Source organism: Gallus gallus, chromosome 4, assembly GCF_016699485.2.
Source record: "Gallus gallus isolate bGalGal1 chromosome 4, bGalGal1.mat.broiler.GRCg7b, whole genome shotgun sequence".
NCBI lineage: Eukaryota > Metazoa > Chordata > Aves > Galliformes > Phasianidae > Gallus > Gallus gallus.
Window position 1 is genome coordinate 5,767,205 of NC_052535.1, and position 21,905 is coordinate 5,789,109.

The 21,905-nt window shown below is 35.3% G+C and overlaps 1 protein-coding gene across 8 annotated transcripts in view; it reads right to left on the minus strand.

Annotated features, from left to right (window-relative positions):
* DIAPH2 (diaphanous related formin 2) overlaps window positions 1-21,905 on the minus strand; it is a 159,865-nt gene that overhangs the window by 14,945 nt on the left and 123,015 nt on the right. For 4 of the 8 annotated variants that reach the window (XM_015278161.4, XM_015278159.4, NM_204210.2 and 1 more), the window contains one exon: window positions 21,309-21,398. In XM_015278161.4, the coding sequence (XP_015133647.3) occupies window positions 21,309-21,398 (90 nt within the window). Of the gene's footprint in view, window positions 1-13,884; window positions 14,332-21,308; window positions 21,399-21,905 lie in introns of those variants that run through there. The other 4 variants (XM_040698666.2, XM_040698665.2, XM_015278157.4 and 1 more) reach the window with 2 other exon arrangements.

The window sequence follows — 21,905 nt, forward strand, 5'->3', positions numbered from 1 at the left end:
AATGCTCCCTACACTTTTTTTCTTTTTAATATTGTTAAATGATTGTATGCTGTCTTCTAAACATTTTTAGTTGAAATTAACTTACACTAAAACTAAAAGCTAGGTGAGAAATGTGTGACTTAAATGAGGAGAATATTTCCATGTGTTTTTAATTATTGATTTAGAAATACCTATATCTAAATGCTAATGCTGGCATTCATAACATGACTAAAAACACTTCTATGTAAATGAATGCTAATATAGCAAAATGGCAGTAACGTGCTGACTACACCACAAAATTAGTCTTTCCTTCCCAAATCCAGCCATGACCTTCTCCTGAGTAGCACACACATCCAAAGAGTTTCAGGAAAAAAGTCATTATATAAGCCTTATATAAACATTCCACCTGTCCTTTTCTTCAGCTGTTGAAGAACAGCTGAAGATCTACCTACCTAACCTCAATTAATATAGTAACAAATATCCTAGATCACTTCAGTTACAGCCTTTTGCCCTTTTTCGATTATCTCATTCTCTCCTGTAGCATGAAAGATCATCACACATCAAAGTACTTGAATGGTTGCTTTATGATACTGAATAAATACTAAATGCCTTTTTATCAGTACACACCGTTCACACTCTCTCTACAGGATGCTTTTTCTCTCAACTGCTGCTTCTAATAAATACCTGTTCTGCATTTCCTTATCAATATTTTGCATTTGTAAGTCTCTTCTGTGAAACTTACAACTTATAACAATTGCCTGCATATGAAATAGCACAACCACCCTACTTCTTGTGAATTTTATCTAGATAAAATTACATAGTAGAAGGCCTTTTCTGTAACGCATGCACACAACATATGAAGCCTGCGCCAAATCAGTAGGTACTAATTTATTCTGTGACTAGCAGAAACAATATAAAAGGAGATTCAAAACCATGGCTCAGTATAAGGCATGCACTTCTTCAAAACGTCCTACAGCAAAATTTAGTGGACAATCCAAAGCTTTCCAACTCGGCTTTTATTAAAAAAAGAAAGGAAAAAATAGTTCAACATAAAGCTCAGGACACCTTGCATAGACTGCAGCTCACACACACCCACCCATCTGCTGACTTGTGCCATGCAGTCTGGCTTCTCTGCAGCTTTACTGTCCCTCTTGCTCACTGAGTGACTGTAGATATTTTTTGTTTGAAAAAAGCACTTTACCAGCTTCACTGAACAATGAAAACTGCTGTTCTACGCTTTTAAGTCTCATTTGGTTACGGCATTGTTTCTTAAAGTTAAATTACTTTTTATCAATTGCTGACAATCCTCCTGTGTTCTCTAACCTCTTTGTCAGTTATTAATTTCCTTAATACATTATCTACTAGCTATTCTTCCCTGACATACTAAACTTAAACTATGTTAAAATTCTCTTTTATATAACACTTTGATACAACATTGCAATTCTGCACTGATAAGTGAAAATGAGTTGCATACATAAGTATGAACAGGGGAACTGAGAACTACCAATCAGACTCAAGAACAGCAAATAACCGATTCGTGTATGAATGAAAAAAGTGCAGAAAAATCAAATTCTAGTTAGCAAACAACCATATATTTCACCTTTTTGTTTAGCTAGTGAACAGCCAGGAGATGCTCTAGTCATTTATTTATGCTCCCATCATCACAAATTTGAAGCAATGACAAACTGCTTAAATATATTCTCTCTCCTGATTACACTAAGGGAGAAAACGATTCCCCATGGCTACTTCCTTAGTTTCAGCTGTGATGAGAAGAGAAGGAAAAAAAGTATCTCATATGCATTTCCTTACTTTATCAGTAGGAATGACAAGGTAAGCCTCATTTTGCCTATTTTATACCTCCATTCTTAGCCCTCCTCATCACAGAACATAAAACATAACTATTACATACACTCTTCAAATTTTTCTGGAGTCTTCCATCAACAACATCTCCATATCAAATCCACTCTTCTTGGTTTTGTTTTCATTTTGCAGGTGAATTATATTCATTTTTACCTGCTTTTCCCTGTCTGCATTTTCAGAATGTGGCAATACAGCCATTCTTACAAAAATTTTGATTGGGATCCACCAATAGGTCCATAGGGAATATGCCACTCCGGTATCATTAAAAAGGAAGGCAGTTACACTCAGGCTTTTTATCTACCATAACACAGCTGGACTAAGAAATATCCCACTTATTCAGGTAATGAAACTTAGGTGAATATAAAACTTGAAATATTATATCCATGTTCACATCGACTGGATGGGAAGCAGGAACGACAACTTACACAAAGATGCATAGGGAGATTGTGGAGAAAAAAAAATTCTGCTCTTCAAGTTTCCCAAGACTGAAAACGCAGAAAAGATTGACAGGACAAGGTTAGCTTGACTGTGTGCAAAGTAGCAGAAGAGGGTCAGAACAGGTTACTGCTGAGTGTGCAGAAAAACGAGCAAGTCATTCAGGGACAAACCTTGGCCCTAATCATCTCCTAAACACAGAGAACTTGATTTTTTAATAAGGACAAAAATTGTTTGATAACCCTCCTTTTCATTGCCACATGGAAGAGACTTTAGAATCCTGTGTCCTGCAAGATGTCTTCTAGCCTTGAAAATAATAATTTCCTTTTATACATGAAACCTTTGCTTTTCAGGTGTTCCCTCCCGCCCTCCTCCCCCCCCTTTGGAACTCTACAGTACAACTCCAGATCAAGTTTTACCACACAAACAAGAAAATGAATTCAGGTGAAAGAAAAGAAAGCCAGGAGCCTCTGCTTGGGGTGGAAGAGAATAGGAACTCGGCAGCCAGATAAAATGATTAGGAAAATACATCCTTAGTGCCACAAAAATAAGACTAATCCATCAGATACTTTTTGCCCAAAGCTGGCAATGTCCCTTAGAATTATATTCTGTTGTATGTAAACAGCTCTAACTACAAGTGCCTTCAATTTCATGAGGGATTATTATTATTTTTTTTTAAACACTTGAACTAGTTTCATCTTTACAAATAAGAAAGTCACTGTGTTCATGTGAATTTGAAATTCATAATGTACTGTCTTTTAACTATCACCCACTTTGTCCTTGGATTTCCTCACAATTGGAAAGCCAAGGAATTCTGCTTGCTTTTAAAGCCAAAGCAATCAAAATCATGAACCACCCTCTAGCAGCAGTGGTGGGGATTGCAGAGCACACAATGCAAAGCCTGTTTTATTGAATTAAACTTTTAGTCAAAGGACATGTTACTTTTTTTATATTCTCTTGAACTAGACTTTTTTAGATAGCATTTTCTAAAAGACAGGAATGAGATGCATCTTCTCTGAATGCTGATAATTCCTACTGATAATCATTTACTTTTCTTGCATATGCTAGATATTTATGGCAATGATGTAACCCTAAAAGCCTCAAATTTCATTTATCCTTTAAACCATGCTAATGCTGCATATAATGAATGAAAAAAAAATGAATTTTCAAACTTCCCTACATAATATTTCAACAGAAAATAGCAAGGAAAACAACAGTAAAAAAATGCCTGCATTTCAGCGTAACAACTTGACCTGCAATTTCAATGGACATCCTGTAACAGCACCCATGTGGTACTGTGACTTAACATCCATACATGAGCAAAACTACACCAGAAATACACTAGCTTTCTTCAAATGGAAAAAGGTATACTACGATGTAAAGACTGCTTAAATATACTCTACTTAGAAGCTTAGTTCAAAGACATACCAAGTAACAGGGATAAATTTAAGATGTAAAGAAGTGATAAAGGAAAAAACGTGATATGCAGGGTTATAGATCCACCTTATGAATTTCTCCAAAAGCTCAGTTCCTTTCTAAATTAATAAAATAGAAACAAGCATGATCATGACTCCAGTATGTGGTATTATGTTTGCACACAAGACAACAAAAAAAATTTACAAGAACAAAACCACTGGTAGGAAGTAATAACACTATTTCCACTGCAGCATACAATTAAGGGCAATAGTATAAAGGTATTTCAACTCCTTCAACCCCCAGAGCTGATAAACGTCTAGTAGAATTATTACCTACACATCTAAGTGGCACTGAAAACCTTAGTATCTTTAGAAATTCAAGGTCAAACAGTCAGCACTTAAGCAAACCACTTAACCTCTGATTTTCTGGGTCTAATCCTGGTAGTTTAGCCAGCAGCCAAGCTCTCTTTCCTTCCTTCTTTCTGAAAAATAGCTTAATCATCAAGTCTGACTTTATGCAATTAAAAGCAAACAACTCACTGTCTATAATTGACAAGTGAGGTAACTAACTACTAATTCATATCCTACAGAATGTATATTTAATCAATAATACTGATATTGGCCATATCCAGATAAGACACTATAACAATTGATTCTTGTATCTCCATCCCTCCTGCCTTTGTAAAATATACTTTTTGTACAAAAACACACTTTGATTCACATCATGTAGTCACAGTATTTCTCCCTTATGAAACTCTGCATTCATTTTGTCAGGACAGCCTTTTCTGTCAGATGACCTATGAGATGGCCATTCAAGCAAACTACAAAAAGGCTCAGGGAGTAGAGCTTGTTTACTCCTGCAAAAGGAGAGCAAAAGGGGGGAAATCTAACTGCAACCTCTGACTGCAAAGTAAGGTCTTATTTTTGTTAGGCAAAAACACAGTTAAATTCTTCTTGGCTATGTAGATGGTATTACAAGGGGTAATTGTCAGCAAGTGCAGCTTAAATGTAGGGGAAAAAAAAAACTTTACTACGACTGTAGTGCAACAGTAGAATGAGGTAATCAGGAGGTTGTACAAGATTTGAGGACCTGGTTTGACAACACAGCTGGCTTCATCTAGTAGGTGATATTTACACTTCAAAAGCTGGAGGCTGCATTATATGATTTCCAGAAGTCCCTTCTAAATATGTCATCAATTCTTACTTCTCAGCAAGCACATGTAAGGGATTCAGAAATAATAAATATTAACACTAGTTATTTTGGGCTCACCATTAGTATTTATATCCATACTCTCAGCAGCTCTAAATATAAAGGCTATGATTTCAGTGCTATTTTTCAAATGGGAAAGTTCTGGTTCTTGTGGGGTTTTTTTGTTGTATTTTTTCCCCCTCTTTGCCAGTTTATCATTTCTAATTTATTCAAAGCTTAAGCCAGAAATTTTCAGTGAGACTTCTTCATAAGTAATTATATATAATGAAAATGAATTAACATCTATTATTTATCTTAGTTAATAAAATAGTTATTATGTGCCCATAGGCTAAAATATATACAGAGAACATAAACAAAATTCACAGATATTCTCTGATCCTTCTATTTGGTGTACCCAGCAGAGAATAAGTCAGGTCACTTCTGGTCTGTGCATATGGGTTTCCTTGCAAAACTGCCCGGAGGAGCACCATGATGCAGATGCAGCGTGCACATGTGGATCAAGACTCTCAAATACACCATTAAACATCTGCCCATGCTACAGACACAGCCAAGGGGACTTCAGTCAGCACTGCGATGGAAGAAAAAAAAAGCTTTCTGTATTATGTAAAAGTAAATAAATAAAAAGCTCTCGAAACTTTTTCCCCGTCATCTCTGCTAAAAGTAGAGAGGAAGCTATGCAAGGACAACAAAGGAAGGCAAAAAGAAGGAGAAAACGGAGACAAGTTAGCTGACCTTTCTTAATTTGATTATGTCTAGAACATGTTTCTAATATGTTCCCAGTTAAGTGGCAGTTTCTTGGAACGCAATATCAGGCTATTAAAGTATTTGCTTTAACTTCAGCTTTCCTTTAAAATAAAATTGACCAATTCATCCAGAAACCCACTCTTACAGAGTTCAATTTCTGAAGATAGGTTTATATGCAATCTATGCTTACAGCTATTAAGTTCTTTATTAGAAACTGACTGAGAAGGTGTTCATAAAGGAGGACATCCAAGCAGCAATCCCAAACCATGTACATTTTAACCCAGCTGAGAGGAAAAAAACCCACAAAAACAAGTATTAAAATGCAAAGAAGGACTTACTTATTTATCTACCAGTCAGTCTGAGTTGAAACATGAATAACCAATTCAACACTGAAATGGTATTCAAATATTTGACTCCAATCCCCTATTGCTTCTAAATTCACTCCGAAGTCAAGATTATTAATTCCTCCTGACAGAAAATCAAGATTTAATGATCATCTAATAGCCCTTAGGAATTACTAAGTAAACTTAGATGATAATTCAAACAAAACAAAATGATTTTATATATAAAGGAAAATATAATGCAGCATGCCCATTTATGCATTTTCTTCGTGGCACTAACTTTTTTTTAGAAAATTAAGAGCAAAGGAATGTTTGCTATGCACAGTTAATGTATAGGTGAAAAGGGGACCTTTATTTCCAGTGGACATTTTTACACATTATCCACTGCTTAGATGAAACAGAGGAAAAGCACACCTTGAAAAGAGCTCATAGGAGGAAAATATAAGCAAAAATTTTAACTCAATGATTTTGTAGCAATAGCAACACTTAGTTAAGGACAGCATCACTTTTAAGATCAAGCTGTCAGTTCACTGAGCCACATCGTTTAAATAATGTGCTTTGCAAAATTCTATAGAAAAATTGACTTCAACTTAGTAATACTGATATGCTGTGACTTTTAGGTAATTTTTTAAGCTTTCAGATCATGACTGCAGGGAAGTAACATTAAAACTAAAAGCAGTGGAAAAATGGAGAGACAAATTTATAGCCTGTGCATCAATTTCTTCTGCCTCAGAGTTTTCTTTGTTGGCAGAAACACTTTACGGCTTTTTGCTCTTCTCCATCAATCATATATCCGCTCACACACACATCATCCTGAGATGTCCAGAACCAACAAAGCAGGAATTTCACATTTCAAAAGTCATTAATATTTTATGAAAAAACATTAAATTATGAAATCTATTATTTCTAGAAGGTTTGTGACTAACCTGTAGATTGCTCTATTGACAGTACTGTACGTACATGTAAGAAAACATACAAAAGTAGGGGTGTCTGCACCTACATAGACACACACATGCACATACCTTCACCTCTAACATTTTTGTTCTACTAGACATTATTTAATTGCTAAAAAAAAAAAAAAAAAGATGTTACATATAAATCACTATTAAATGATGCTGAAGTGTCTTTTTTTTCCTCCTTCAGACTGTATGCATACACTTTGTTTCTAATGGCAAATTATATTTGACGTTTAATTTAAAAAAGCAGGTTACCTTAATCTACAACACAGGTAAAGAAGTGAAGCTTTTCATGGAATAAAACCCATTTTTTTTTTTTCATTTTAAGATAATTTTAGTCATAAGTAATTGAAAATGTAATTTAGAATTCATTACTTTTGGTGGTTAATTACAGAACAGTTCCAAAAGATGATCTAATAAAAAGTAGTAATTTTCTCTGAAACATGCTAACAGAATAAATAACATATAATGCAGTACTTGTATACATTTAATATTCTTAATGTAATACCAACATGCAATCCAGTCTTGTCTCAGCATTATACCTACAAGCATGTTTTAGTGATTTATTACAAAAACAGAACTACATGGCCAAATGCATGGAACTTGGAAAAAGCTATTCTTATATTGTGCACCCTCCCCTTAGTTGGTCACAAATGCAAAATGATTTTATCCAATTATGACTGTGCAATTAGTCCAAAAGTCCTCTTAAGTAGAAATTAATATATTTCCTAACTGCATCAGCTTAAGAATGCAACTGAGCCAAAGGTTTACCTCTATTCTGTATTTTCCATCTCTTTTTCTTCACAAGGAAAAAGAAAGGTGTATATTTAACCAAAATATAATATCTGATTTAGAAAGATTATGAAAATCCTTTTGCAGTCATTGGGTCCAATATACCTCCAGCTATTTTGCTGCAAAAGAATCCATGACCTCACTCCTCTTTTGCAAAGGGCACAGAAGATAAATGAACTCTTTGCCCATGTTCCTGAAAATCAGAAGTGTGAATTAACCTAAAAATTTCTCCATCAGTCCCCAAAGCCTCCATCTTTTCTCTCCACAGCTTCAGTAGATAGGAAGGTTATCAGTAGGTACATGGTTGATACAATTAAAGCCTTGGGAACATTTTTTTTGTCTGAAGATCTTCAGAATAATTTAAGTGGATTTACTATAGCTGAGTGGGAAGAACTGTCACACACAGGCCATGTAAGAAACTTGCTACACTGAAGCATACTGCTAATTTTCAATTGCGAGCATTGCACCTGAAGTTAAATTTTCTATTTTGATAACGTGTTCTACATTAGCCTATCATATGGAGTTTCCTAATAATTTTAATTCTTTAGGGGACAGAAAATTTTTAACTCAGGATATCATCTTCTCAAGGACATGTGTCCCTGCACAAAGATTGGAGTCTCTGTGTATACTCTATAAAGAATTGTTTCATGATATATTGTACCTGACAGTACTTAGCAAGAATGTCACGTATCACAAATATTGGTGAATAATGCAAAGTGCAAAGACTGCGAATGTCAGTATAATATTTGAGGTATCACAACACTAACGCACAGGATCTGAAACATGTGCAGAGACACTGTCATGATACCACGCCTACTGCACAGCAGTGCTTTCAAGATAAGTTTATTAGGATGCCTTTAAATACTTTGTTTTATAAACCATAAATACCACATCGCTGTCTTTTTTCATTTGTACATCATCTACTGAAGAGATGGAAAATTCAAGATGCCTGTGGGTTTTGCAATGGTAAGTCACCTTGACTGTACTACTACATTTCTGCTTAAAGCTGGAAGCAGCCACTATTTGACAAAACAACAAAACGACCAGAATTCTCTCATCACACTCATACTGCTCTTTTTCACCTCTTTTCCCCTAAAAGCCCTAAACACTCATGGTAGTTCATACTTAATATTCTTTTTTTGTTGTTCATAATAATATTTCCTTAAAATGACTGGGAAGACTGCAGACCACATAAGAATTTGCATGAAAACATTAAGTAATGTATTTCAGATTACTAATTTTCAGGTTATACTTCTAAAAATCAACATTACCTTAAAAACAACTTTTTGCCCTTTATATAATATGTATTAGATAGGAATAAAACGATACATACCATGAAACCACTACTAATTGCACTTGCCTCTACGGAAATTGTTTTCAAACTGACACCCCTCAAAGAGGGAGTATAAAATCTATGTTAATTTGCTTTGTGTTTAGATTAGGAATCATGCAGCCAGAAATGAAACTGGTCACTGATTGATTCAACATACGCTGCAGGTAAAAATAAAAATAAAAAATCAGACAGTTTCTGCTGTCTTAAAATTAAATTAAGATGCAAATATTTTTCATTCTCAGTAAAGAAGCTTCCCACTCTCATGGTTCAAAACATTATTCAGACAAAAATAAATTTCAACATTTTCAGATTACAAAATAATTACAATTGTTTTTAAATTTAACCTTTGCTGTCAACGCATGAGAATCAGGTAAATGAGGATGGAACATTCTAACTGATAGGCATGGCAGATCATCATAAGAGCAAAATTTACAAGTGAGAAACAAAGTTTATAAACCGATAAACCAAAACTACATAATACCTTTCTCACTCAAATTATTTTGACATTTTGCAATGTTTTTGTATGCAGAATCAGTCTGATGTCCACTTAGGGTGAATGTAAAATTTCATTGCTGCATAAAAATTCTATGTCGGCACAAATCTTTTATGTACAAGTGTTTCCATAGATATATATATGTAATATTATGGTATACAGATATTACTCTCGTTTTCTGCACAGAAGTGACTTTTAAGTCCTGCATATTCCCACCATACAGCATCAAGATGAAGCAAGTGATAAAAAAGGTATTTTTCAAATGATAAAAATGTTTTGACCTTTGCTGTAGAAGAGTTTTTATCTTTCACATGTAATTTGAACTACAGGTTGTCTATAGTATGTTCTTAAACATACTACTATTGGTCATGGAGCATTTTACTCAGAGATTTGTCTGCTACACCCAAATACTGTCCGAGGTATGTATAATGTTAAATGAAGAATTTCTCCACAAGTCCTTCTGAGAACAGCTAGAACTAGAGCAATGGACACTGACAAACACGACAAGGATCATCTGTACTGTAAATCAACAAATGAGAATCACACACTGAGAAGTACATATAATTATATTTCTGATGGAAGCATATGGATCAGTAAGGGAGGATAGTTCTGTTTGCATCTTGAGGATGTATAAAAAAGTTTCTGCCTTAATTTATGCTGTTTGAAAGGCCTGAACTACTTTTCAAAACTTTATCCTTCAAAGGCATTCTTAATATTCAAAAAGACCCTGCTAATTAACTCCTAAAACTACCTCAATTCTAACCTGCTTCTCCTGCTCCTTAGAAAAGTTTTAATTACACAGATTAAGCACTGGGATTCCAGCTGTCACCTTCCAATAGCTTTCTTCCTTTTTAAATAAGGTGCTTTTGTGCTGATCTCTCCTTTGCTTTGAGAAGAGCTTTGGACAGGTTGTTTTTATGATTTAGCAATTCCATGTAACTATTAAAAAGGATGTGACAGTATGGAAAGCACATTTAACCAGTTGCAGAACACTTTGCTTTCTTCTGAAATGTTATGACAGCTGGCCATCAGAGTAGGTTTTACCCAACACAGCCAATTATTTGGATACTGAAGTGATACAGATCCTAATGTAAGGACTTACTTTCAGCAGAAGGATGGATTGGATGACCTCCACAGGAGCTGCTTCCAGAGCAGACTTTTGTTTGATCCTAAGAGCTATGCATCAGATGACAAAATACTGCCACTGCAGTTCTATCCCCACTTTCTGTATTAACATTCAGTGGAAAATAGTCAAAAGAAAATTGTTTCATAGGATCAGTGGACTTTTATCAACCACCACTTCTGTATGAATAAAGTAGGCAGTACAATGGGAGAAGCTCCAAGGAAATGTCAGCAGAAAAAAATTGTTCTGACTTTTCCGACTGCACAGAGCTTCCTAGGTCAGGACACAGGACAGGATTTGCATAAGCATATCTGCTTATAAACATACATAATCATAGAATCGCTCAGGTTGGAAAAGACCTTAAATCTTCCTCTTACAGAAACTGTTCTTTAGCCAGGATGCTGAGCACGGGCCCTATTTCCTGGATTTTCTGTGGTCCCAACCCACGTGCAGGTGATGGTATCACTAGATATGCCTGATAAGTAGGTACATGCAATTAGTGAAGGAGTGATACTGTCCAACTGATAATAATTAGAATAAAAACCACTATAATTTACTATAAACCACTGGGCAGGAAAACACTATTAATACAGGAGTTCTCATGAAATTTAAAGTAAATCTCTTCTAACAAAAATCAGATTCCTGTATTTTAATCAAGATCTGTTTACATCTCCAACAACAGCTCTTTCTGAGTTGCAGCTCTGATAAACCAGTGGTATTCTGTATGCTCAGGAAATAAGTAAATTTTTCCTACAAGTACAAAGGACAATTCACACATTTTGGAGTATCATAAAATTCATCTGGATTTCAGATCCAGGCTGACTCAACACTGATGTATATTTGATCCACTTAGGTTAATCCAGGTACTATCCTATCCAGCTCAGTATGCTCCCTGCCATCACCTCCTGGCTGTCTGCAAGAATTACTCATAACTAAAACAGAACTCTTCATTTCTCACTTGTCCCACCTTCCTTGCAACACAATTTCTAGTTCCTTGCACACCCCGCCACCATGCAATGTCACAATGCACCTTCACTGAGACCTCTAAAAGAAGTCTTCTGCCAAGATAAACAGAAAAACAATTCCTGCAGAGGAGAAAGAAGTGTTACAACTGCCAGTAATAGTCCATTTGTATCCATCTAAGCTGCATATTTATCTCCAAGAGACAACAAAAATTTGAAGTAATTATTTGCTACTGTTTTATTATATATATTACCTAAAAATGAAACAATACCATAAATAAAAAAATACCGTGTACACCATTTCTCTACAAAGAATCTCTCGCTTACTGTCAACATGCATTTAGTTCTCCAAAAACAATTTTTCAATAGCTTCATACAGCAAAGAAAAGCTTTCCTTTTGTTCTTGAACTGAAGAGTTTGAAAACAGGGTGTGACTTGTGGTATTACAAAAATTTAATGATAAAATCTACATCTCTATGAAGGCAAGGAAACAGCACTGTTCTGTATATACCTGAAGACTTTCAAATTTTAAGAGAAAGACATTGGTCTATAGGATCTAAACGCACAACCCTACAAAGAGATATTCAAAATATTAAGTTCCACGGACATGTTTGTCTCGCTCCAATTTATAGGAGGGAGAGGAGGTTCTTTGAAATATGTATGCCTGGCGCGAGATTAAGAAACAACGGTTCAGATGTTGGTCTGACCAGTTTATTACAAATGTTAATAAGGGAGATGAAGAAAGGGGAGGACGGACACTATTACGGATTGGGGTGATGGGGAAGGGAAGGCGAGTGATAGAAAAGATAGAAAGAAGCAAGAATTGCGTAAAGCGGGGATAGGCACCACCAGGATCCGGCAGGAGTCCCGTTGCACGACGTTCCGATGGTCCGAGGCCAAAGGGCAGGAGCAGCGAGGCCAGTCTTGGGCAACAAGAGAGTGCAGGTACCGGGTGGGTCCAGGAAGAAACTGCAGACTAAGTCTGAGAGGAAGCAGCAGGTCTCAGGTAGCAGGCCCAGGGAAGTCCGTCAGCATACGGTCCATAGTGAAGGATCTGATGGCAGAAACCCTCTCAGTCCGTCGTGGTGAGAGATCAGATGGCAGAAAACCCTCTCAGTCCGTCGTGGTGAGGGATCTGATGGCAGAAAACCCTCTCCAGTCTGTCGTGGTGAGAGATCAGATGGCAGAAAACCCTCTAGTCCCCCGTGGTCCCTCTTTTATCCTCCATTTTCTCCTGCCTACGTGACATCCCTGGGTGCTTGAGCAAGAGTCATGTGCATACCTCCTGAGATGGCCATCTTCCTCGAGATAAGTCCACACAAAAAGACCGTTTCCCGGCCATTATCAGCAGCTTATCTCTCTCTCATTGCTCCTGGCCTTGTCCATCTGTGCTCCTTAGAGGATTTCACAACCTTCAGCCAGGACCTGTCCATCAGTGTCCTCCAGACAGAAGATTTCTCTACCTTTGCCCAGGACTTGCCTGGACTTGTTCCTCAGCAAACTTTGAGTCAATCATATAAAAGAATAGTCTCTTACAATGTTACAATAAAATAAATTTAATCCCTAGGTACTGATATGGTTATGAATGCAGTAACTAATCATCTCTATACTAAGAATTTACTTTATCAAGTCTTGAAATCAATTTTAACTTCTTCAAAACCCAGATGTTCTTAAAATTAGAACTGTACTATTACAAATAAAGAAAAACTGAATATGCGTACTTGATTTCTACCACTATGTGGTTTCCTTGCAGGTAGAGATACAAAATTTATTAAATTTTATTATATAAAAGTGGCATAGCCAAAACTTCAGACTGATTACAAGTCATGGCTCATTTGTGCAGTGATACCAACTATATACCCCTAGATCCTGCAGAAGTACACTGCCTCACAAAACCTTAATTCTTTCATTCATTATCATCCTCCTTCAATCAACAACTACAGATGTTCACAAGACAGGTTGAAGGGAGATAAAGGAATAAGCTTTCCTGAGCTAGAGCTCTTTCTTCTTTGTCAGAAAATATGCAAAGACTGGAGGGAAAGATGTAAAGGGAAATATATCCAGGAAAAGAAGAAAAAAATGACTGAGGATGAGAAGTAATATTTATATGTGGGCTCGATCAGCATACTTACTCTCTCTTACTACCTAATTCAAACTTTTTTTTTTTTTGGCATACATCTCTACTGTAGAATTTGATTTACTTCTTTGTATATAAAAGATTAAGACTGTGAATACAAAGAGTTCAGCAAAGTTGACAGACAACATTTATTTTCGCAAGTAAATAAGCATCCCTCAAAAGACAACTCATTCTGGTTACAATTTTGTATTTTGATAGCTCACATCTTTAATCTGACTTTGTTTTGTTCTTTAAATTGATGACAAGGGTACACAGTTGAGCTAGCAGTCACGATTAAGAGGTCAAACATTGAATTCAGTAGTTTTTTTTTTTTTATCTACTTCTTTCCTCAACTAGCAGTTCACTGTCTTAAGTTATTCATATCAGCAGGGGACTATGGGTGAACACTACCCCCTAGTCAAAAATACAGAGACAAGCTTCATTATCATCTATTGATTGAAGTAAGCAAACTCAATATGAGCTCAGATAATCCAAACACATAAATATTGCCTTTTGAATTCAATAATTGTCTACTTCCCTTTCTTCTGAATCATCAATTCCTCTTTGAAAACCTTCAAAAAAAAAAAGGTTTTTTTTTTTTTCTTAATTTACTTTTTGGGGGAACCTCTTTTTGTTCTAACACACACACACACACACACACAAAAGCAGCAAAAAGGTACTCCCACGGACAGAGTCCGTTAAAAATCAGATTATTTCCACAGCATTCTCCTATTATTCACCTGCCAGTAAAATATGTACACTCATTGTCTCTGCTTGAATGCCTATTTTTATCTGACTGAGGCTATATGGTCATTTTTGTATTTATTACTGAGTTGTTTTTTTTCCCCTTCTTCTAAAGCATGTTTTTCTGTTCTCAAAAACTGGGCCACATGCCTCTGAGGAGAAAGTAGTGCATTATTTCATTCCCACCTTTTCTTCTTTTTTGGCATCTCTGAGGCCTGCTATGCCCAGAAGTGCTTCCACTCAAGCTGGACCATCAAATCAATTATCACAGCAGTCTGCTTTCTAAATATGAATGGCAATGAATGACAACAGGCAAGGCAAACTTTCAGCTTTGATTTGTCATTGGTAATGTAAATTTTTTTGTTTTGTTTTAAAGATGTTTGTTATAGTGGTAATTTGACCAACTCTTCCCCCTGCTGTCTGCAACTGCACTGTGTAGATCTTGAGATCTACAAAGCTTCACCTTTGCTAAGTCAAAGACAAAAAGAAGGAGAAATATGGGATAGGGAGCCATTTTGAACACAGAGATTCTCACTTTCTGCTACCCTCTTACTGAAATCATTACTGTCAACAAAAAAAATGCACCATAACCCTTTTTTTTTTAAAAACCTGTTTTCATTTCGAAGAGTCCACAATTTCAAGATGCAATTGTTTTGAACTGTTATTCCACCATTTAACAACAGATCTCCATTTGCAGTAACAAGCTTTTTTTTTCTTTCCAGTTAGAATTAGCATGGCCTTGTGACAGTACTAAAAGATTTACTGTACAAAAGCATGTGCATATAAGATCTAAAGTACAAGACAATGCAAGCAAGCAGTAAGTTAGAAGACAAGAAGTCTTACTCCTCACTTAGTATTCAGCAATCAGTCACAGTTTGAAATTGATAGTTCCTCCAAAGATTCACTATTTGCTTAATAAAAGAATTAAACTCTGAAACAAAGATTTAAAGTATTTTTTTTGTTTTTTCCATCATTAACAAAACTGCTTCAAAAACATTCTATGAAGAACTTAAATTATTTTTGGAGAATGGATTACATACTACAGAAGTGGATTTCTGACAGCAACTGGGATACATTCAGAGTACTTTGAAGTGAATTCACCTGAAAGTTTTCTTTATTGCCAGGATATATAATCTGATTAGCATTATAGGAAAGATTGTACTGCCTATTCCAGGGGAAAACAATTTCAGCCGAGGATGTACTAAATCATTTCAGAAGTCATAGACTCAAATGAAACTCAAACTTAAGTTCTTCCAAAAATACCTTTGGATTACAAATCAGTACTAATATTCTCAAAAAAGGAAGGTTTAATGGTACCACCTAGTGGTATCCATGGACCATATGAGTCCATCATATGGATGAGTACTAGGAAAGCTTCCTACAAGCTTCTGCTGAACACTAGAACTATTCTTGATTTCTTCTGAGCCCTGGTTTTACATACATTTATTACTTTAGGGCTGAAGAAGATGAAGGCTTTTGTTTGCTATTCGTTTTGTTTTGTTTTTCCTGCATAATATTCAAACCTTATGCAAAACAGACTGCAAGTGACTCCAAAACAAATAATTCCATTTCTTTTCTATGGCTGTAGAGCAAGTTTGTTCTGAACAAGAACTTTCCATGTGCCAGTTGTGAATTATGCTTCATAAGATAAATAACTAGTCAAGAGTGAAGGGACGAGCTGCTTTGGAGCACATCCTCAGGCCTGATGGGCTGACTACCTGTCAGACAATGCTGAAAGTAGGACTATGTCTGGAAAGGCTGACATACCACAGATTTCTCTCTCTAAATCTAAAACACTTACTGTTTAGTTAAACTCAGTGAACTTTAACTAATTAGATCATCAATATAGTAAATTTGTATTGATACTTTTTAGAAGGCTAAAAAGAGCCTGTATATACATATTTTTAACTTGAAGTACTGATAATAAGAGCAAGCTATTATATTTTTTTCCTGAATTTTGGACCCCCTCCCCCCCAAAGAAAAATAAAAATCAAATGCAGTCTTAATTTTAATTGTTTAAGACCAAACATAAAACAGACTATATTAAAAAAAGCTAGCAAAAATATATAGAAACAAAAATTTTATTGCACTGGAGTGGAGAGAAAAAATCAAAGTCTATGTACATCTTATTCTTTCACATTTTTTTCATTTTATATCAAGTACTGAACTGATGAAAAATATCACCACATAGATATTCAAGTCTACAAGAGACACTGGGGGAAAAAAACTAAAGTCATGAAAGCAAAAGTGTTAGGAGAATCAGACAATTTTTTTAAAAACAAAACCTGTTCACAATGGCATAAAAGCTTGTTCCAAAAAAGTTCCAAAAAAAAAGAAAAAAAAGAAAAAACCCCAAATAACAGAAATGTTCTGAACTTCTTAACCATAGGGAAGTTGTTACAACTGTCTTGGGACCTTTCTGACTATCTTTCCTTCATTGTTACTGACTTGTGAAACAGGCACTCAGAGCAGCAGAGAATACAGCAGGAGAGATGTGGCTGCTTTCTGGTTAAGCAGAAAAAGCTCCAAGATTGCACTCGATACAAAAAATGTCATGGGGAATATTTGTCCAATTTAAGAGTTCCACATCTCTAAAGACTAACAGAATACTATTTGTTTCTTTCTAAGAGTACAGACGGGAGTAGAAAAATATTTTCAAGATAAAGACAACCTCATTTCTCCTGTCACAAACAACAATGCTTAAGCAATGTGTTGTTAGGAGTATAAAGGTCACTTCAGAGCAAAGTATCATAACTTGCACGCACACACTGTGAGGACAAGGATGTATTTGCCTGACAACAGTTACTTGTCTTTCAAGTACCTACTGCACATAGTAAGATTACATTTTTTCAGTTACCGGAAAAGTCAGGTGTTTTAGGAAAAGATATCTTTGTATTTTATAACTAGAATAATCATCATAAGCGGTGAACTGAAGTTTTACCATGTGCATTGTCTCACAAGCCACCAATGATACCAATGTATTTCAAAGATCTCCAAAACAAAACAAGAAAATTCAGTATAAATGCTGGAGGAAGATTGGTTTCTGAAGAAACACTGTCAAATTTGATTTTTTTGAATCTATTTTGTTATTGTAGAAATCTGTTCACTTTAAAATAAGAAAAAAAAGATCTGCACAATAATTAGACATGTCCCCTATTTCAGTATGATGTACTTGTTGTTCTAACTTAATTTTGTATGAAAAGATACAGAAAGGCTGAGAATCTACTCCAGTAACATTCTTGAAGTTACAGGCACACAGAGATTATTATACAATTTTATAAATGGACTTATTTAAACAGCATCATCTTCAACAAGAAATCCTTAATGCATTTTAAAAGAAAATGTATAAAAAAAGATAGAGAAATCACACACACACACAAAAAAAGGAAAACAAAAAGATCATAGCTCCAACTTGAAATTCAACACCAGCATCTTCTTCTACTCTTAGGCATTCATCTAGAATGTATGTATGTACACAGTATGTACACGGTATTTAAATTACAACTAATATCTAAGGTTGTCTTCTTCTGCAGTATAGTTTCAAAAGGACTAAGCAAAACCAACTCTTTCAAGGTTTGTCTTTTTTTTTTTTTCTTAATAGTATACAGTTCATTCTAACACTTGGAATTGAATTTACTTAAAATATATTTCTTTTACAATTATCTTGCACCTATTTTTTACTCATCATTAAAAGTTAACTTCAACCTTTACAAGAGTATTCAACCTGTAACAATCCAGCAGAACATTTTTAGTGATTAACTAGCACTGATAGTTTTTAGGATGTAACACTAATTCCTCAACTACATATATTACCAACTTAACAGCTCAGCTACGTGACATTGAGGCAATAATACGCAATCATTACAGGAAGCACCTATGCTAGTTTCAGAACTGTAATGAAGACACTGACACGAAGCTGTGTTAACAACATTGTCTGACTCCATAAGAAATGCACTACCCTCATGCTAGTCACAAAATGAAAGTAAGATCTTGAATTTGTCATAAACTTAAAAATATAAATCTTGCCAGAGAAAGATTAGCTCTTTCAGCAACAGTGCTGGTATATGCTAGTTTATGCAGACTGCAGAAATGCAGCATTTGTTTACTCATCCATTAAATGATGGAAGGCAAAAAAGTGTCTGCTGCTCCAAAGAGCTTAGATTTTTTTACAACGAACACGGAGTAATACCACCACTACTACCACTAGCCTCTTTAAATTCTGTTACTTATTTGACTTTAGAACAAAATATTGGAAGGGAATGAATTCACTAAACTTCTATGCATTTAAAATGTTGAGAAACTATCATAAATGAAAAACAAGAGTATGGTTTTGGGGCAAAAAATACTTCAGAAGAAGTACTCTAAGTCCATGAACAAGTTACTGAAAAAAAGCATTAGGACAAAGATGCTACAGTATGTTCATGTCAACTCTTTTTTAAATTAAAAAAAAAAAATCAGGGACTTAAATGGAAATAAATGAAGAAAACATTAGAGAGTATTAAGAATAAGACTAAATTTCTTCAATTACACTGTCCGGTCCACATGAAGTGTCCCCCACCCTATACTCTTGGTAGACCTTTCCCAACACTTCTAGAAAGTTCATCCAGACTGTTTCTCCAGCAGGGACTGTTACCCTCTACTTGTGTCTCTGTTGCTGGACATTCTGGCATAGATTCTTAAATTAACATGACTAAAAAGATTTAAAAAAAACCCACAAAAAACCAAAAAAGTGAAAAGAGCCATGACAATGAGATCCTAGCTTCTCACACAGGGACATATTGCTTAACTGCATATCTCTACCTACTAAGTTACCACCAGCATTAACTAAACACTTGTTTTTGGTATGCTGACCCACAAATGTAATTTTCTCCTGATTGTGCAACAATAATTTTAAAATTTCTGTGCTTTGTTCTGTCACATTACAGTCAGTAGTAGGATGAATACTGGCTTTGCATAAAGTAAACTACTTAAACTGTTACAGTTAAGTTGTCAGCCACTAATAAAGAAACTATGATGGCCTCTGTGCTGTGGTTAGAGGTCTGTCAAATTCTAAAATACGTGCCTATAACAGGATGGAACAGACAGTTCTCTATCTGCAAAATAACCATTTTGAAGTAGATATACATCAGTTTAATTAACCTGCTGCAAAGTCATACATTGCAACAATGTTTTTCCCTTCTTTCCTTTATATTCATTATATATATATTAAAATAATAAAGCCAGCGTGTTCTACTTTACTAACTAATGCTACAGTAGAAAAAGTTGTCAAATATTCTAATGTCCAAATGCAAATTAAGCTAGCTTTGCATACAATCATTTCATTCATTAGTACTCATGCAGTTGGTAAATGAGCACACGAGTATTCTTTCTCTGTGTCTAAAAGTAGTTTCTCTAATGTTAGGTACCACATCTAGGTGCTATAATCAATGGCCTGTTTCTACGTGTCCTCTCCTTTGTATACCTAACTTCTAGACTGAAACTTGCATGTTTCTACATCCCATGAGTAAATTCATATATAGCTTCAATCAGATTCTTGTTTGGGACTAACATTTATTGTCTCCTGTCTAAACTTCTAGCTATTCCCAAAAAATTTCACGTAGTAGTTTTCTCCACTTGAAAGACTTAGAGTTGCCCAGAGCAAGAAAATGGATTGTCTAGGCCTTTTCCTCACAGAAAGTTCCCCAGAGTCAACCAAACACCTCAGCCAGACCCCACTAGAATACAAACTGACACAATGAAAAATCACACAAGCACAAAACAAAGCAACTGTGTATCAAAAGAAAATAAAAGGTATTTTTAAGTAGCTCTGCCCAGTATAGTGTCAGAGGTGTCTCTGCTTCCAGACCTGGGGTTAGTCATCTTGTTGGCTTTCTTAGCTTCTGCAGATTTTCTGCAGTCTCTGGGAATTTTCTTGGTCACCACTGGGTAACAGATCTCTCCCCAAGTCAAAACACACAGGTAACATCTCTCACATAGATATTTCTCAAGATACAGATAAAAATATATTGATTGAGGAATTTCTTCAGTTTTGAGAACAAAAGCATGCTCTGAATTAAGAATGATAGTGGAACAGCAGCAGAATTTGTTTATGGCTATAAGCAAATTAGGAACTTTCTTTTCACAATATCAGGCATGTGGTCAGGCATGTGGCAAATATTTTATTCCAAATTATACAATCTTTGCTATCTATATGTAAGAGAGCAGCAGAATTTGCATCTGCAGCTCCTCAAAAAATATAAACAGAAATTAGCCAACAGATTTAAACCTAGCTGATTTATAAAACTACAGTACTATAAGGGAAAAGAGAAAACTCAGCAGTTATTCAGGTCTTTCCAAAGAAACCAAACCTGCAGGATGCAATAATTGTTCAGAGTATGTTTAGAGTACATTACCTTCCTCAAGAAAGTAAATCTACTCTATTGTAATTTGACTTTAATGGCTACACCCAGTACATCTTCCAACGAAATGGGAACACATCTAAGACTACTGCTTGAAAACGATGATCAGCTATGAGCCCAAACTCTGACTTGTAAGAAATTAATATTTTTCACAGTTTTACTTCTGTTTTTAAAGATCAAGACAATATCTAAATGATATTTCTAACATACCAGGAACTCGTTACATTTTAGAGCTTATTCTTACCTGAAGATTGAGCTACAAACTTAAAAATCCACAATCACAAAGGTGAAGTCCAATGAGTTTTCACATTGGTTGAATCGTTTTTCATGAAAACTGTTTGCAAGCTGTTGTGAAACAGCTTTTCTCAACTCAGTTCATAACTGAAAGTTTTTAGAAAGCATCTTACCTCGTGGTACACGCTTCCGACGATCTCTGAATGCAGCTCCTGACTGCAAGGCCTCGAGGAGACTATCCATCACTCCTGTCTCATCACCTTCTGAGAATAAGAGAAAAATATTAATCTCAATGCAATTGAAATAAGATGAAAAAGAGAAAAAAAGAAAAATGGTGTCACTTCTGTGTAACACTTCCAAATAACAGACATATGTTCTAACGTAATGGATGCTGTCAGTCCTTTAGTTATCACTACCTAGTTTGTGTATGATGCTTTCTTAAGCAAAATTTATGCCAATCCTACTTCTTTTAACTTAAAGACATGTTATCTTTTGCATTATTGATGACATCTTCAGCATGTAGACAGTCAGCTGCTGGTAAATGACTGCTGTTTCACTGCTAAAATACTTGTAAGACTTCCCTGAAGTAAAAACAGGTCACTTTCTTGGTTTATGCAATGTACGTGGAAAACTTGAAACAATGCCATAAAGTTACATGTTGCAGTACTGCAGGTATTTTTGTGTTGCCTTCTATTTTTATGATGCATTGAATCCTTACCTTATGATTTGCTAGAATACATATGCCCCATACTACATGGCTACACATGTAA